Here is a 17,431-nt window from a genome sequence, read left to right as displayed (position 1 = left end):
TATTTACGTCCAAGAAGGGAGCCTATGATCAATGTGTGAAGTCATGGAATAGAGCTAAAGAATGATTTTATCTGAAAACAACGTAGACTGACAGATTCCACTTCTGGCTGTGGGCAGTAGTGGAACAAAGGAGATTAATAGAATTGAAATGATAAAAAAAATTATGTGACAACTTGGTTTACCAGTGAAGAATCACCATGGAGAACAAGGGATTCCTTATCCCAATTCCTTGGGATTGCTCAAAGATTGATGATATAAGAATTGCTTCATTTATTGCTTCTAGTTCAAATTACTCACCTGTTTTTGCATTATGTTTGAGGAGTTACACTCAGCTTCCTGGTCCCACATCAGGCAGCATGCAGCGTTCTTCACCAAAAATATTATTCAGTTAGTCAGACATAAAAAATATTGATTGCCAGTTTAAAGTAGGACACTGTTGGGGCTCTGGCTCTTATTAAAATTCCAGTTAGATACTAGTCCAATTTATTTTTAAAGAAGAATCTCTTTTAACTACTTACATAGGAGCTTCACAGTTCAGCAAAATTACATAAAACCTCATTAAGTCTTCATAGAAAAATAACTTTGCAAAACATTATTTTCTATCTTCAGTATATATGCTCAGTAGGTTGAAATAGATGAAACATGAAAATAGCAGATGTATTAGAGGACATTTAAAAAAAAAAAACCAAACAACCCAAATCTGTATTAATATTCCCAGACAATTGTGTTATTCGATATGAGAATAGCTCTATTGTTCCTGTATTAATTACTATGTGTAATGTCACTGTGTCCTTTTTCCTTTGTATTTCTCAACTTGCAAAATGCAAAATACTGGATGATTTGTTCATATAGTTCAGTAATGTCCAAAACACAAAATAAGGCAATCTGAAGTAAAACTAACATATGGTATTCTAACACCAAATGGTATTAAATTCGATTAAGGCATCTCCCATCAAATTATGTTCATTAAAATTCCATGCATGTAGTAAGAAAGATCCAGATGGGTAGGAGCAGTTGAGAAATATAATGCATAGCTGTGTTATATCTGAAGAGGGGTGGGGATATTCTCTGGCTATAGGTTGTGTGCTTACACATCTTTGCAAACTCCTCTCCTCAAAATCACCTAATGCAAAGAACATTTCATAAAGAATATGAGGAAGGTCCACTGGGGCTTTCATTTTTACAAGATTATCGTATGAAATGTTTCAGATGAAAAACTGGTTTTCTGCCACTTTAATCAGAAAAGCAGTGTTAACCATTCTATCCCAGTCTTTTTCTTTTTCCCTTCAGGCTGTTGATTTGAACTATTAACATGACTGGAGAATAAAAATGTGGTGGTGTACTATTTGGTTCAGAGAACCTTATTCTCTATGAAAACAAACTTCATCTTCAAAATATGATAAAGCAATATTTGAATGTAAAAATATAAAAGTGAAAGTGTTTGCAGCATGTGATTTTGATAAATTACTTTTTATTTTTTCTTCATGTCAGTGGTACTGATGTCTTACAAGTTTTTAATAACCAAATGTTCCTGCCCTGTACAGCAAGGTCTGCTAATCACCGACCTGCAGAAAGTTCTGTCTCCACTGGCTCATCAGCCAGTAGCTTTGGCAGTGGATACAGCATGGATAGTGAAGGCAGCAGCAGTGCCACGGGAGAGAATAATCTATTTCCCATCCCCAGAATGTAAGGTTTTTCCATTCCTATATTGTATCCTCCGTGCACAATTTACAGCACTTTCAGTGTGCAGGTCCTCTTCTTATGCAGTTTCCTCTGCAGACTTGAGTTATGCACTAGAATAGCAGCTAAAGGGGGGAATTCTCCAAAGTTCACACTTTTATTCTGCTTTGTTGAGCATTGAATTGTTAATAACCAATCAAACCTCTGCCTCAAACTTGTGAATTTCTTCCTGTCATGTAGGAGATATGCTGGTCTCAGCCTTTGATGAAGTGTGTAGAGATGGGCTTAGCTTATGTTTTAAAAGTACAATTATTGTAGGATTGAGAAAGCTTAGTTTAAGTTTTCAGATTTTCCTCCCTCTGTAAATAGATGTTACTAGTGCAAGGGGAATTCATATTCTGGATACAGCCCAGCTTTTCCCAAGTTTTCAGGAGTTTCAAAAGAATTTCTCATTTCTTGGCTGGAAAAAGCTTTTTGGTACAGAGTCTCTGTAGGAATTATCAAGCTACTATCAGTGTAATAATCCTATAAAATGATTTAATTTTCCAAATTTTTTACCCACTTAAGTACTCCACAGAGTAAAGTTTTGCCTGGATTTTTTCACCTCCTCTGTCAGCATGTACCATCATTTATCAATTTCATTTATATTCCCTAATAGGACAAAGTAACTTCTGATCAACTTAGTGATTCTGTCCTGAAAAAAATTTACAGATTGACAGTTCTCAAAATATTAGTTGGTGGTCATTGTTCATTCATTGTCTGCAATAGCTGTTCAATGTTTTCTCTGGAACAAAAAATTTTTGCTTTTCCCTTGAAGTTGTGAATTATTAGTCACAAAAGATATAAGTTTCCTAGAAAAACTTTAATGAAGTGAAAATTCTCTAGAACGGTGATATTTCTGAATATTTATCATTTTAATAAATAAAGCTCAATGGTATTTGTCTACATCTTGTTAGTAACTAAAGGGAAAATAGAGATAAATCTAAGACTTCAATCTTACTTTCAGAATCTAGGAGGATTATATGAGCTTAGATTGTAGGGTGCTAAGTGTTGGATTTGCATTGGATTTTTCACTCATGTTGTTCTAAGCTAAAAGAGGAAAAAAAAGATGAACTTTGACAAAATCAAAAGAAAAAGAAAATTATTGGGCAGTCATTCCTAGTGACAAAAGCAAAGATAAAACATAAAATCTTTGTGCACAATAACACAGGATGGAGCTCTCAATAGAAATTTTCAGTTCAAACATGTCAAATTTGAGTCCAAATAACATCACTTACTGTGTATTGACTAGCAATGTGACAGTACCTACTGTTACTTGCTATTTGGCTGACAGACTCATTGGTCTCTTAAGCCTGAAATCAGCTCCACTTCTACTGAAAAGTAGGAGGAAGTCTCCACAGCTTCAGATTTTCTCATATAGAAATTTGTTCTCATGAATTATACTTCATTAAGTAAAATATATCCACATCTCATTTTTTGTAAGGCCACGTTATATTTTTTTTATTATGGCATTTTAAACTAAGTTATTTATATGCTTACAGAGTATTTAAAATTACACAGGAAATTTGTACAGACAGGACCTGCTTCATTTTTCATGTTAGTTCCCCAGGGCTTTACATAGCAGTGTAAGGAAAATGAATGACAAAATAACTGTTTACCATCAGATCATTCATGGAGAGAATGTTTAAAATAGATAACTGCTTCCATTTTAAATTCTGTATAAAAATTCTTATTTATCTGAATATATACATAATTGAAATTCTACTCATCATTTGCATTCACACTGGCTTGATAATGACTTCAGGGACTCTGACCTTGTACATTAATTCAGCAAATCCATAAGACCACAGCTTACAATTTGGATGTGAAGTATTAAGAAGGCTAAATATTTTTAAGTATCTTGGTATTTAAATTCTTTTTTGGTTATAAGCTCTCTGCTTAGACTAAGTTTCTGGTCTATCAATAGAAATTGTTGGATATGCTGAGTTTTAAACTCTTTGTTTTAGTCCAAGTGCTTTTAACCATAGCAACAATTAGTCTTGAAGCAAAATAAAATAATTAAATAGTGACACCATGGGAATTATTTGATGAGGTAACTAATTAGAATACTTGCCAATATTAAGTAGCTATAACTATCAAGGGAAATTAATAATTATTATACAGTTATATAAATCTGAATATGTCTTGTAAAGCCTTTCTAATTTGTTTTTTTTAAATACTCCTATTATATAGTTGTAATATTCTTGAAAGCCACTCATGTTCTTATCTCTGATAAAGACCAGATTCTCTATGCCTTTGTGTTGTGTAACTCTTTATAGCAGTACATTGGCTGTAAAATAAAATTCATTTTGAATGTAAAGGTGAAAACCAATTTAGTGATGTATAATGAATATAACCCTTGGGAGAAATAATTCTTGTATCATATTTGTAAGGATTTATGAAGCATTATCTACAGAAGAAGGAAATAATAGCTTTCAGTTAAAACTGAATATAAAATCACTTGAAAAACTGATTTTATACTAATTTTTTAGTTCCCTGTGAATTTTGACAACTTCAGACATGAAGTTTTCTTCTCACAGGTTGACACTTTTCTACTCAAGTAGAAAAGGACAGTGCTGACCCTTTAACCCCCAAGGAATCACATGAAATTGAAGATAATGCTTTATAGTCTCTATCACAGCAGTCAGAGTCTTAAGGCAAAAAGAAAACTAGAAGCAAAAATGTTTGAGAGTGATTTTAATCATGCCTTTGAGCTTGCAACATGTATATTTAAAGGTAGCTTATATTTTACCTAACTTTCATTGGGTAAAAATAGACATTAAGATTTTAATGAAGGTTCTTTCTACATAAAATTCAGGAAAATAGTGAACTCTAGGGCATGATTTATTCCACTCTGTTTAGGATTAATGTTAAGTTTTCAGAATTGTTTCTTATGCTAAATCTAAACTATAAAGCAAAGCAATAATTTAAAAAGATACAACCACAAGTATGCCTTACCTTTGAAGTAATGGTATGGTGGACCAAATATCAATTTTTATGAGTGCTTATTATATATTTCACTTTTGACTACAACAAGATAAAGTGAGAGGAGAAGATATGCAGCCCCACACTGATGGGGGGCAGGTAGCAGACAGCACCTGATGGACCCTTTCTGTAAGAATGTTCAGGCTCAGCAAGATGTGATTGCAGCTGCCTTCAAAAGAGAAAAAAGATAATATTCTTAAAATAACCAAGCCTCATTGGCTTAGATGTATCATTGTTTTAGCTCTTATCTTTATATGGTTTTATTGACAACAACAACCATATCTTTTCACAGAGGGAAGATGAGCCAGAATGGACAAGAACCAGTAAAGCAGTCGGGAGCAGGAGTGACTGATTCAGAAGGTAAAAAGAAATACAAACAGCTCTACAGCGGTACCCCATCTTTTTAGGAAGGATGTGCCTATGTCTTTGACTTGTCATGCTATGAAAAATTAGTCTATGCTCTCTGTGTATTGTAGATTAAATCCTCACCTTCATTTTCTCTAGGGGCCCTTTACACAGAACACCAGTGTAATGAGTCTTCAGTTTAAATGAGAATGGGGTCCTATCTGTATATTTAAAGTAATTAAATAGTTTGATTACAATGAACAATATATAATAATATCTGTCTTCTGATGTTCATTGCTTTTCAAATAAAACATACAAAGTATGGAGCTGATTCAATACTCAGTGGATTCAGAGAATATGTCTAATGCCTGTCAGGCTCTATTTTAATAACATTTCAGAATATTTACTTCATAAATCAATTATTAATATTAGTGTTTACATAAAACATTAATTTAAAATAAAAATATTAGCTGAGCAGGTTTGACTGCTGCACTTAATGCAGATGAACTATAATGAAACATTCATTGGATTGGGAAATCCTGAGTGACTTTGTTTTGGTATTAATGTGGTGCTCAAAAATAAAAAGACACTGTAATATTGGAGCTGGAAAGCACCTGACAGAATGACTTTCATAATTTCATAGGAAACGTGATTATCTTTTTCTTGTGTAATAATGAAAACCACATGAAAATGGAGAATATTTTGTACTGAAGGACACGTGATGAAAATTGCATTTCCCTTTACATATGAGGTATATTCTTTCAAGTGTATGTTTATATTGACCTCAAATATAAAACTTAATTATCATGACCTTCATTTTATTATGAAAATAAGACCTTTTTCATTTAGATGTATTTCAATGAAGCTTTGAGTATCAATTAATTCATAAATCAAAATTTATATTTATAATTGATAAATGGACCTTAAGCTTAGTCATTCTTAAAAATCAACATTTTTCAGGTTTCTAGAATCTCTATACATGAGGAAATAATTGCTGTTTCCATATTTGAGGTAAAAGCAATCTAATATTCCACAGAGTTGAAGAAATCAAATTAGAATTTACAGGTAGATCTGTAAAGTTCCCTTTTCCAAAACAAGAATTCTTACTCATGTATATGTGTTTTACTAAAAATTTCCACACATAGTACTCATTAAAAAATACTTAATAATTTGCTTTATCAAATATCAAATATTAAATACTTTGATAGTCTTCCTATCAAAATTGAATTTTTCAATAGTATATTTAATCATTTTAAAAAAAATCTGTTTTCTAAAAGAGAAATGGTGGGATGAAAATGGGAAGTCAGGAATTTTTCATTTTTATTTTATCATGATGAGTTTTATATAGATTTATAATTGTAAAAAATATCTTTTCATTATTTTTTTCAGCATAAGTTGCCCCTTGGGTTATGTCTTGGATCCTAAATTTCAGAGACTAAAAATACAAAATATTTTCATTTCTTATTGGTGTTATTAATTAACGCCAAACCCAAACAAATACAAGTAATAATAAACCAAACAATACCCAAAACACCTTTTGAAACATTCTGAAATGTGTGGATATAACATTTGGTCTGAAATTACCTTTCCAGTTATGTTTCTTTTTGTCTTCAAAATTTGCAAATGACTCAAGAGCTGTAATTCCCTAATTTTCTCTTACAATGCCATTCACCTCTGCTACCTTGGGAGCTCTGAGTGTTACAACTCCTAGTCTGATAAAATGACTGGTTCTTGCTGAGGTTTTTTTGCCACTGAGAGAGGCTGGTGCAGTCAGCCTGGATTTCAGTGTCTGACTTCTAGCTGACTTAGAGGGGAAAGGTCAGTGTCAAAGGATAAATTAGAAAGCTGGAAAGCAATTCAAGAGCATTTGAGTTTCAGCATGTAAATGTAATTATCTTTTGGGAAAGTAGTTCAGAATTTAGAGGAACTCAAGATTAACTGAGAATTACTTCAGTATTACAGATTTATTGTGGCATTCTTTTTATAGATGAATAAAAGAGAATGAAAATCTTAAAACCATGCATTTTCTGTAGTTCACTTACCTGTGTTGTGGACCAGATGAGCTCTGGAGTTAAGTGGAAGCAAATATTCATTCCCACTTTTCATTAACTGTAGAGATCTCCCATAACTGGCATTTGTATTCTTATTTGCAAATAATGACTTGGAGTTACATTTAAAACTTTTTAATACTGGTATTCTTTTTTTTTACATTTTCAAATATTCTTAGGCCATAACTTCTATAAAAAGTAGCCTTAGGTTTGTCTCTTGAAAAGGGTGAAGAATAAATTTAGTTGATCGAGCATGCAGTTCTACTGCTATATGAAATGTTTTAGTCATCCAAGTCATTCACACAGGCCTGACAAGTGTGGCAGGGGACTCAGAGGATCTTTAAGACCAGTAGCTGCAGGCAAAGAAAGGTGAGATCCTAAAATGACAATGAGAATTGGTTTCTGGGTGCCTGAAACAAAACTGTAGCAACAGGGCTTGAGTTCAGCTCATGGGGATATGACAACAGAATTTAGGCATTTACATAAGTGGAATCTCCAGGGAAGAAATGCTTATTTTGTAATTGTTTGCCCACTTGTGTGAATGTTTTGTTGGGAGGAGATTTTGTGCTATTAACATATATCGGGATAGTTTTAAGTAAATACTGGAAAACAGCACTATTTACTTTGCTGGCATAACCAAATGGTCAATATAAACAACTGTGATTGTGTCTATGATAATCTTTGTTTCTCTGAATATATTATCTTCTCATATTCTGTATTTTTATACTAGTTAATAATATAAAAAAATCAGAGTTTTGTTCTTGGACACTGTATTAGTTATTTTTATGATATGCATTGTTGCATGCTATCTTACTCTGGGCATTCTGCCCTGAGCAGATGAAATACTTCATCTTCTTAAGCTTCAGTAAATCTTATTACACATATTGTGGTCTCCATTAAGTTATGCAAGCCAGCTTCTGTATTTGTTTCAGGAAGTGCAATATACCTTGTTCCAAGATTTCTTATGACATGGTTAGAGTATTACAGACATTATAAAAAACCTAATTTCATCCATGTAAAGATTGAAACTAACAATTAAAACCACATGATTAATATCTTGATTCAGTTGTAGATCATGATTGGTATATCTGTCCTATGAAGTTGCTCAGTTGCTCAATAAGCTCCAGATGGCATTTTCCACCTACCAACCATTTATCCATTTAAAAAATATATGGGGAGAATATTTCCATACATTTTATAAGTGTGAATTTGCTAGGTAATCCCAAGATGTCATTGCTTCTAATAGGAGAGAGATATATAGATATAAATAGCATTGTCATGGAAATGTTGTATCTTCTCCTCTTGAAGATTCCATATGCATGTAAAATATCATTCCTCAATCATTCCTCAGTCCTCAACCACTGAGGTTCATCTCAAGCAAAGACTCTTTTAGGAGTATGTCAGGGGGTTTTTTGAGTGAATGAGAACTCACAGTGCTTCTGTCATCCTCTGTGGCTTGCCTTATTGTTGGGAAGATTTTCAGTCAGAAAATTGTAATCTTTCTACCAGAGCAGTGTAGCACCTCACCCAAATCTTCCAGTAGGGTTTTTCTACCTTTCTTTTTTCTTTTTTTTTTTTTTTTTATTACCCTACAGTCCATGTCCTGAATAGCAAAATCTTCTTTTCACTGTTCAGTCATGTCTCAAAGATTCACTTTATGGCCTTTCCAATGGTCCTTTGAGCCTCATACTTTGAGTGTAATTAAAAAAGTTCTCAGAGTAAGAAAATGCCTCCCTCTACAGATGATTGAACCTGAACAGAAATTTTCAGAATGTTCTAGTAAAGCCCCAGTATATATTATAATATAAATATATTCCCATAGGACAACGGAAGGAAGAGATTTGTACTATTTCAAAATCTAAAGGTGCACACATACTTACTGAATTTCTACAAAATGATATGATGGAGATATGTTCTCATTTAGTATAACCTTTGGTGAATTCTTGCAGCAGTTTTCATTTTTAAAATTTTTTTTGTCATGCTAGTAATTTGCCTAAGTTAAGATTAAAGGAAATAAAGAAAAGCAAGCACAACAACAGGAAGCCCCAAAGGTATTCTGTAATCATATATTAACAGCAAATTTTACAGTACTGTGGATTTAATTTCATCTATTCAGAGTAGTCTAAGATGAAAAAAACCCTTTTTTTCCTAATTTTTGAGCTCTGTGGTTCATCAGCCAAAATGATAAACTAAGAAATTCAGAATGGTTTAATTTCTTATCATTGTATTTCAATAATATAGGCAGTCTAATCTTTATTTATTACAAAAATTGTTGAAATTCCACAGAAACCTTAAAACATGCTAGGAAGTCATTGCAATAAGATTTTGGAAAGGTGCATGACCCTCTGACTGAGAATAATTTGACTTGTTAATGTTCCTTTATAGCTTTCTGAACCATTCTAGTGAAATTTTCATCCGTCCTTTCTGCACAGAACAGACCCTGGAGCAAATTGTCTTGCAAACAGTTTCACACTGTTTCTCCTGAAGAGGAGCACCCAGGAGTGATAAGTGGATTAGCTCTCTTGAGTAAAACAAGGCATGAAACAAATTGACAGAATAGGCACAGCTAACCAATGCCATATTCTTCAGAGTAATTAAAACTCGGAAAAAAGAATTCATTTTTACTTGCTCTTAAATTAGCTAAAGTAACACTCTTTAAACCTCAGGATTCATTGTACTAGGACTGAGAACAGGCTGAGGGCTTGCTGCATCCCACGTCTTAAAAAACTAGCATTTTAATTTCTTTTATATCTCAAGGTTGAATTATCAGAAGTATAATATTAATCTTTATAAGGATGTTCAGAGAAAAATGCCCTAATATTGGACCTTCAACCAGGAAGTTATAAGAGGAGAAAAAAGGCAGATGAAGGAAGTTATTAACAGATAATTATGATACAGTTACTGAGATTTGCAAATGCTTTTGTATATGTACAAGTCCACACTTTGATGTCTGCTTTGCCCAGGTTAAAAATAGCAGGTTTACTGCAGGTGAGAAAATTTCTTACTTTAGAATAATCAGAGACAGAGCACCTTTCCTATGGAGACAGGCTGAGAGAGTTGGGGTTGTCCAGCCTGGAGGAAAGAAGGCTCTGAGGAGACCTTGTTGTGGCCTTGAAATAGATAAAGGGGACTTACAAAAATGAAAAAACTTTTTACCAGGGCCTACAGTGACAATGGTTTTAAACTGAGAGTAGATTTACATTGAATTTGTGAGGCACTGGATCAGGTTTCCCAGAGAAGTGATGGATGCCCTAACCCTGGAAGCGTTCAAGGACAGGTTGAACACTGGGGGTTTGAGCAACCTGGTCTGGTGGAAGGTGTCCCTGTCATGGGGTGGGGTTGGAAGCAGATGATCTTTAAAGATCACTTCCCACCCAAACCTTTCTATGACTCTTTGCTATGAAAGAGTTGACAAAGATTTTTGAAGGGCTCAACACACAAACTGCAAATATGCCTGCTTGGTGTGAGTGTTGTTCTGGGAGCTGCTGTCCACTGAGGTGTTTGACAGCTACAGAAGTAAAAACATTTCTGTCCTTCCGCAGCGATTTCTTCTGCGGCCTTGATTAGGAGCATGAGGCACCCACATTTCACACACTTCATCCAGTGTTTTGTTTTGAACAGATATGTTAGCAACTCTGTGCCAGGAAAATTCCACTTTTTAGTTTCTTTACATTGTTTCAACTACTGAAGCCACATGAGAATGTCACATGTACAGTATTGGGTGGCAAGAATCTGAGAACTGTTATTTCCAAGGAAAATTGCAAGTATAATTACATAGCATACGACTGCTTATTTCTATATTTATGTCAGAAAGTGACTGAATAGACAGAGGAAGTGTGAATTCACATGCTGGAGTAGTCTTCAATTTACCTACAGATCATAAAGTAGTACATATTTATTTTTCTTAAATGTAATTAAATTGAACTAAACTGAAAATTTTTATCTTCTGCAACATGATTCCTGACTCCTAGCAGCATAAATAACAGCATATAGAGCAGCAATAAATGACCAAGACAGTAGCAGTGACTTTCACCATGATGGAGAATAGTTCTATGTTTCTGGACCAAGGCTTAAACCAATTCTTTTTAAGGCCTATTTAGATTGGTATTTCAAAACCACAGGAAGCATCATCTATTTAGGTCAAATACTATCTTTGACGTTTGCTGCCTTCCCAACAACTCAAATAATTCTGGATTTTTGCTCATTTAATCCTAACATACACCAAAATGCATGAGAACCTGGAAAAAGTCTGGAATTACAAGTAATTTTTTTTTGAATCAACAGTCTTTTACTGACTGACTATAAGACAGCTGACTTAATTCCAATGGATATTGATCCATGGATGTAGAGAAAAATACAGACAATCTGAAATGTTACCAACATTTCATCACCAGTCAGATCACCACTGACTTGAACAGTTGTTGAATTGTATTTTTTTAGTTTTGAGTTCATGTCATGTACATAGCAAAACAAAATTGCTGCACATTCTCATTGCCTTTCCTCAAGAGCAATATAAACATGTTAATCTATTTCTAAATACCCATTCTTAGTGTCTGTAATGCCTGCTTTTATAGCCCTGTTGCCCTTCTGATTTACATGTAGAAAATGTTTTTGGTTTTTTTTTTTTCAAAATAAAATATTACTGATTAAAATGTAATCCTTTCCCAGGAAGATATCTAATTGAAAGAAGAAGAATTGCCAAACTTCTCCACTATCCCTATAAATAAAAGGGCTAAAATTCAACCTGACTTTGTTTAAACTGTCTTTAATTTAAAATCAGAACCTTGCTTTCTGCCATTACCTTCTAGCAAGGGTCTGCCATCTACTACTCAACACTATAATTTTAATCAATGCCAACAAAATTTAAAGCAGAAAATACCAGCAAGGGTAATTTCTCACATGAGCAGCTGCTACATTACAGAGAAGAAAAAAGGACATAAGGGAATAGAAAACAAGTACTGAAAGCACTTGCAGATAGCCTGTCATATGCTGATTTTAAGAATTAAAAAGATCAGAATTTAAAAGATCCCTTTTCTGTCACAAGGGATCCTTAAGCAATGAGTCAGGCCTATGCACTGACAGTAGTCCTTATCCTCTCTGTTTTTTTAAAAAGAAATCTATATTTCATACATGTCCCCTTAAGCTAGGAATAGCCTCACTACTAATGCCTAAAACCCAAACTTTAAAAACTGAGTCAAGATAAACAACAGAAGCCTTATAAACCTAAGTATTGTCAGCTTCCTCTCTAAACTCTGGGAAGTATTTTTTTTATCTATCCCCAATTGGCCCCACATTCTAATTTCCCACCTGGCTCTCCAGTAATAATTGGAGCAATTATTTCTGCCTTCCTGAGGTATTTGCCAGTATAATCCAGCTGGTTTTCCTAAAAAGAAGCAGAAAGAATTTAAATAAGAAAAAAATTTACAGTCAGAGATAAAAAAATAGAGGAAAAGAAGGACAAGTTCTGTATTATTGAATCCACATCACAAACAACATTGATTTACAGTGTTACAAATCAGTCTATTTCTGAACTGTCACTGTAAAATGTCATCAAGAGAAAAGTAAATAATCCAGAGAGACTGTGCTTAACTAGTGGCTGGTCTACAGTTTCTGCAGTTCTGAGCTCTGTATGAACTTTGACTAAAAGGCTATTAACCCTTATATTATGTCTCAAGATAATTCTAAAACAAAATTATTTTTTAAAGTTTGAGTTTTCTGCTTTTCCCATGGGATCTGTTTAATTTTTTAAAAAATTACTAAGAAGACAAATGAAACAACAAAAAATCTGAAAAGCACAAGTATTTATTCAGAAAACCAAAATATCACACCTTTGAAGTGACACTTCAGTAATCACCTGGAAAGTTAATTTGTTTGGTTTGTATTCTTAATCACTTCTATTGGCCTAGCTCTTAAATATATTTCAGTTAACATAAAGCTTCTTGGAACTTTCAGAAAGCTTTTTTTGCTGACTTTTGGAGTTGCAATGAGCTCAGGGTGCTTGAGCTTGGAATCAGAATGCTGGTAATCCCATCAAAAATCTAACAAATATACACAGTTTAATTTGAGAATAAAAAAATATTTGTAGAATTCTGCAATCTATTTCTTTTAATAAGATGTGGTTATGAAGGAAATCTGATTTAATACTACCTGACACATTTAGTATAAATAACTAGTTAATAAGGAAGACTGTCAACACTGGAAAGCAAGCAGAAGGATCCCCCCACCAAAATGGAGTGAGGGTGAAGATGCTGGAGTGTGATTACCTGAAACTGAGCCATGTCTGAAGAAGGGCTGCTTCATCTAGTGAGAAATTTAAAATAGAAACAGAGTCACTTTCCATGATAAACGTTCATTTATGATCAGTAAAAGTCAGGTTGAGGAATTAATATGATAGAAGGTGAATTGCTAAATCCTAAATGGTTTCTCTTCTGTCATGAACCTGAAACTAGGACTTAACAAGTAGGGCTTTTAAATGTCACTTTCCTGGAAAATTCAGGTGATCTCTTCTTTTTAGCACTATGATTAGGATCTGGAATTTTGTGCATGCTCCAAGGGAAAAGAAGTAAGCAAAATGGATCTGTTCTAAAGTCAATAATATTCAATACTCAAATACATATAGACTATTCAGTATTATGAATGATGTTAAGGGGGCTTCAAGAGGTCATCCCAATGATTCAAGGCACAATATTGTTCCTAAAAGGCTTTTTTAACTTGCACCAAAAATTCTTAGTGTTGATAGAGACATCACAGCTTCATTATCTGTTCTATTGATTGATTATCTTTAACAGTAATATTTTCCTATATTCTAGTCCAGTTGCTTGATGAAATTAATACTCAAGGACAGAAATAAGAATCCAAATCCAAGATCTTCCATTCACAAATATAACATATTTTATCAAGCGCTTCCTGTGCTTGATCATTCTAAGCTTGCCTACAAATGATAACACAGCTGTTCCTATGGAATAGTTCTGTATTGGAACTTCACTTTTGCTGTATTTATTTGAAAGGTTACAAAAACCCAAAACCAAGATTTCCATAACTTGTTTCTATACTAGAGAGTCCTTTATAGCTCCTTAATATCTTAAGATTCTTAAATTTTTTTTAGGCTAATTTATAACTTAGAAATTAAACTATTATCCTGGGGATTCAGAAGAGAGGTTTTTTGTTTACCCTTCCATATTCTTGAATGCAACCCTTTTTTTTGGACTGATATTCAAACTGTTACTTTGGAATGCTGTTTAAATGCAAATAAATCTAGAGCATTTCCAGGTGGGATCACACGGCAAGCTAAAATTAAACTTCAGCTGATCTTCATTTTAGCATGTGAGAGCCCTCAAAATTATTGGACTGTAAATTGTGTTCCAAGAGAGAAGGCTTTAAAAAATCAGTACATTAGAATGAATATAAATCATTCTTATGATGAAAATACCTGGATATGTCCAAGTCTTCTCGTAGAGAGTATGCTTTCATGTCTACAGCTAGAAACTCCTGCTTTGTCCCCACTTAATTTTCAGATTAATTTGCTTTCCATAATGTTTATTATTGCATCCTATGATAGGAGTCTTACAGGCTTGCAGCTCTAATGAAATGTGTTATCCACTGCTGCAGTATGTGAATAATGGCTTATCTGATAAGGGAAAGATTTGGTGTGGATATTTCTCATAAAGAATTCCTAACAGTTTTTCCTGTAAAGGCATTTGTAATTTCTTTAGGCTGTTACATGTTGGTCTTGCCTTTGTGCATTATTTATTCTGACATTACTAGGCTATGACTGGGAGGGAATCAAATGGACAGAAGACTAGAAAAATCTAGTAAAAAGTAACATACTCTGTGTGTCGAAGTTGACACAAAAGTTTATTTATCCTTATCTGCAAAGGGATTCAGGGTCTTCAAGCACAGGTGTATTCTGCTGTCTGAAATACTCCATTTTTCTGCCTCAAACCAGTTACTGTTTCGGGAAGTTATGGGTATCCCATAGATTCCTAATCAAATCTGCCATTCCAGATCAGCCAGTCCTTTTCCTTTAGTTAGGAGACAAAAGATTATAATGAAAATTTAAAGCATTTATTTTAGCTTCCTTATCTAATGCTTAAGCGGGCATATCAGATGAGATTAGTGCTCCAAATGGTCTGGGCTTGCATGTGTGGTAATGTCATCCATTGCAGAAGTCTTTATTTTCTGAAAGCAGCCTTTGGTATGCTTTCTTAACTGCTGTCATAACTTCTTTTTTCAGTATTTCTTTAGTTTTGTTTTGTTTTTTGGTTTTTGGTTTTTTTGTCTGCCAAATTGGCTTTACACTCAGACTGATTGTGATGTGATAACAACATGACTGAATTTACATGCCTTGGAAAATGCACAAATCTTCTGGAGATCAGCTGGGTCAAACATCTGATACATGTACCTGCCTTCACGTTTCACACCGCTGCAGTACCTACAAGTCCACATTCTTTTCAGAAGCCTGCTAACATGCTGCCTAGAAAAATTAATCAGTTTGGGTGATTTACTAGTCCCATGTGTAACTTGTATCAATGCCTGCTGAGAGTGCTTTGGATTCTTGCTGTTTCCTCCTGCTGCTCATCCAATATCTGTAGCATTATTCACCAGCCTCCTGGTTGCCTTGGCTGTGCCTGGCTGGGTGTTTAGCTTTTTAGAAACACATTCAAATTCATGGAACACTCTGTTATATTCTTGAAGGAATTGGATTCCCACTGATCTGTATGCAATTATTTGCCTTTTCTATAAGCTGTGCCCATCTGACTAGTCTGATGGTCTGAAAAGCTCCTTTTTCTTGGCAAGTAAAAGAGAGAAAAGGGGATCTTTCCACCCTGTCTCTGGACATTTGTGAGACTAACAAAAAAGACACTTTATCTCATTATTTATGTGTTGGTTTTAAGACTATTTTGGGTTTCATTTATATTTTAAAGCAGTATGCAAGTCTCTGACTTTATAGAGACATATTTTTCCCATCATTTTTATGTTTGATAAAGTGAAGTCTACACAATATCTATGCTGAGTATCTTCCTTCCTACTTGGTGCATCCTTTTCAAACACATCCACAGAGCAAAGTTATCTAAATTCCTGTAAAATTGTAATACAGATTGTTATTATGATTCAGAAACTATCAGTGTAACAATATGTTTTTAAAGCCCATGATAAATCTATACATGAAAGCTGCAATTTCCAAAGAAAGGAACTTGAACAGTGTTAGAAAAAGAATAAAAGAAAAATAACATGAGATTTTTTTTTCCTGGTGGTGAACATTTTGGACACAAAAGGAAATGGTGAACATTTTGGACACAAAAGGAGTTTTCATAGCAATAGTTAAACAGAATTTAGGAAGCAGATCCTAGGAGATGCTCTTCACCTCTCCTAGCAACCACAACTCACCTAGATGTTGTTCCACTGATTAAAGGAGCTACTCTCGACATACAAAATAATAGAAAGAAAAGAATGCATTGAAGACACCCACCTTCAGAAAATGGTTATACTTGGAAAAATCCTGCAGCATGAGAAATAGATTTTTACAACTTGTCCTCAGTAGTGGAGACAATGCCAAAGCATACTGTTTTCCAACAGCAACCAGAAAGGCAGCATGAGTGAGGCAAAGCCAGTTTTTCTTACAACATTTCTCATTCTCTGCAAAAAAAAACCCCAGCAACTAATGTGTAATTGTACACTGCTTTTTTCCCCAGACTCTTGAAATTGTCTTCTTCAATCTACCTTCTTGTATGCAAGTACAGATCTATCAAGGAGGAAAGGTAAAGAGGCCATAACCTTTCCATAAATGTCTCATTATTTTGGCTATCTGCCTTCTTACATTATAAGGAAAAACCACTCTGATATCATAGCTACATGCAACTATAATATGGCAAATCATTTCCCTCTTTATTGGCAGCATCTACTGCCCTCAGGTTAGTTGTTCTGAATAAAATTCCAAAATTAAATATTGCTGTTTTCTTGTTGAACAAAGCTGACTAATTTATTTCAAGTACTATTTTCTGCCACTGGCTAAGGATTCTAAATTGAAGACAGCTTGAAAAATGGATATGATAGGAAGTGATGCAAATCCTGAAAGAAAAAACGCCCACACAAACAACAAACACATCCTTTTTTCTCTGCCCCTCTCTGGGATCAACTGAATATGTGGGTACATATTTAAAGCACTGACCAAAGGTAATAATTATTCCAATTTCTGCTATAGTTTTGAGCAGAAAGTTCTTTCTTGAGGATACTATGTCTGTTATGATCACGGATTAAAAGAAAAAAAAAAACAAAACCAAAACAACAGATCTTTTGGATGCATGTTGTGAGTTTATCAGCATTATTATTTTTAT

General features: G+C 34.0%; 1 protein-coding gene and 1 long non-coding RNA gene across 5 annotated transcripts in view; one reads left to right on the top strand and one right to left on the bottom strand.

Moving 5' to 3' along the window:
* PCLO (piccolo presynaptic cytomatrix protein) overlaps positions 1–17,431 on the top strand; it is a 323,520-nt gene that overhangs the window by 273,047 nt on the left and 33,042 nt on the right. For all 4 annotated transcript variants that reach the window (XM_066550944.1, XM_066550946.1, XM_066550943.1 and 1 more), the window contains exons 22-23: positions 1,545–1,686; positions 4,997–5,064. In XM_066550944.1, coding sequence (XP_066407041.1) covers positions 1,545–1,686; positions 4,997–5,064 — 210 coding nt within the window. The remainder of the gene's footprint in view (positions 1–1,544; positions 1,687–4,996; positions 5,065–17,431) is intronic.
* On the bottom strand, positions 297–16,667 carry LOC136557264 (uncharacterized). Its single transcript, XR_010783747.1, has 4 exons — positions 16,567–16,667; positions 12,405–12,480; positions 4,678–4,873; positions 297–366 (listed from the first exon to the last, which is right to left on the bottom strand). It is a non-coding gene; the product is annotated as an uncharacterized lncRNA (long non-coding RNA).

This window comes from Molothrus aeneus, chromosome 5 (assembly GCF_037042795.1).
Source record: "Molothrus aeneus isolate 106 chromosome 5, BPBGC_Maene_1.0, whole genome shotgun sequence".
In the NCBI taxonomy this organism is placed as follows: domain Eukaryota; kingdom Metazoa; phylum Chordata; class Aves; order Passeriformes; family Icteridae; genus Molothrus; species Molothrus aeneus.
This window is presented reverse-complemented; position numbering and strand designations above follow the sequence as displayed.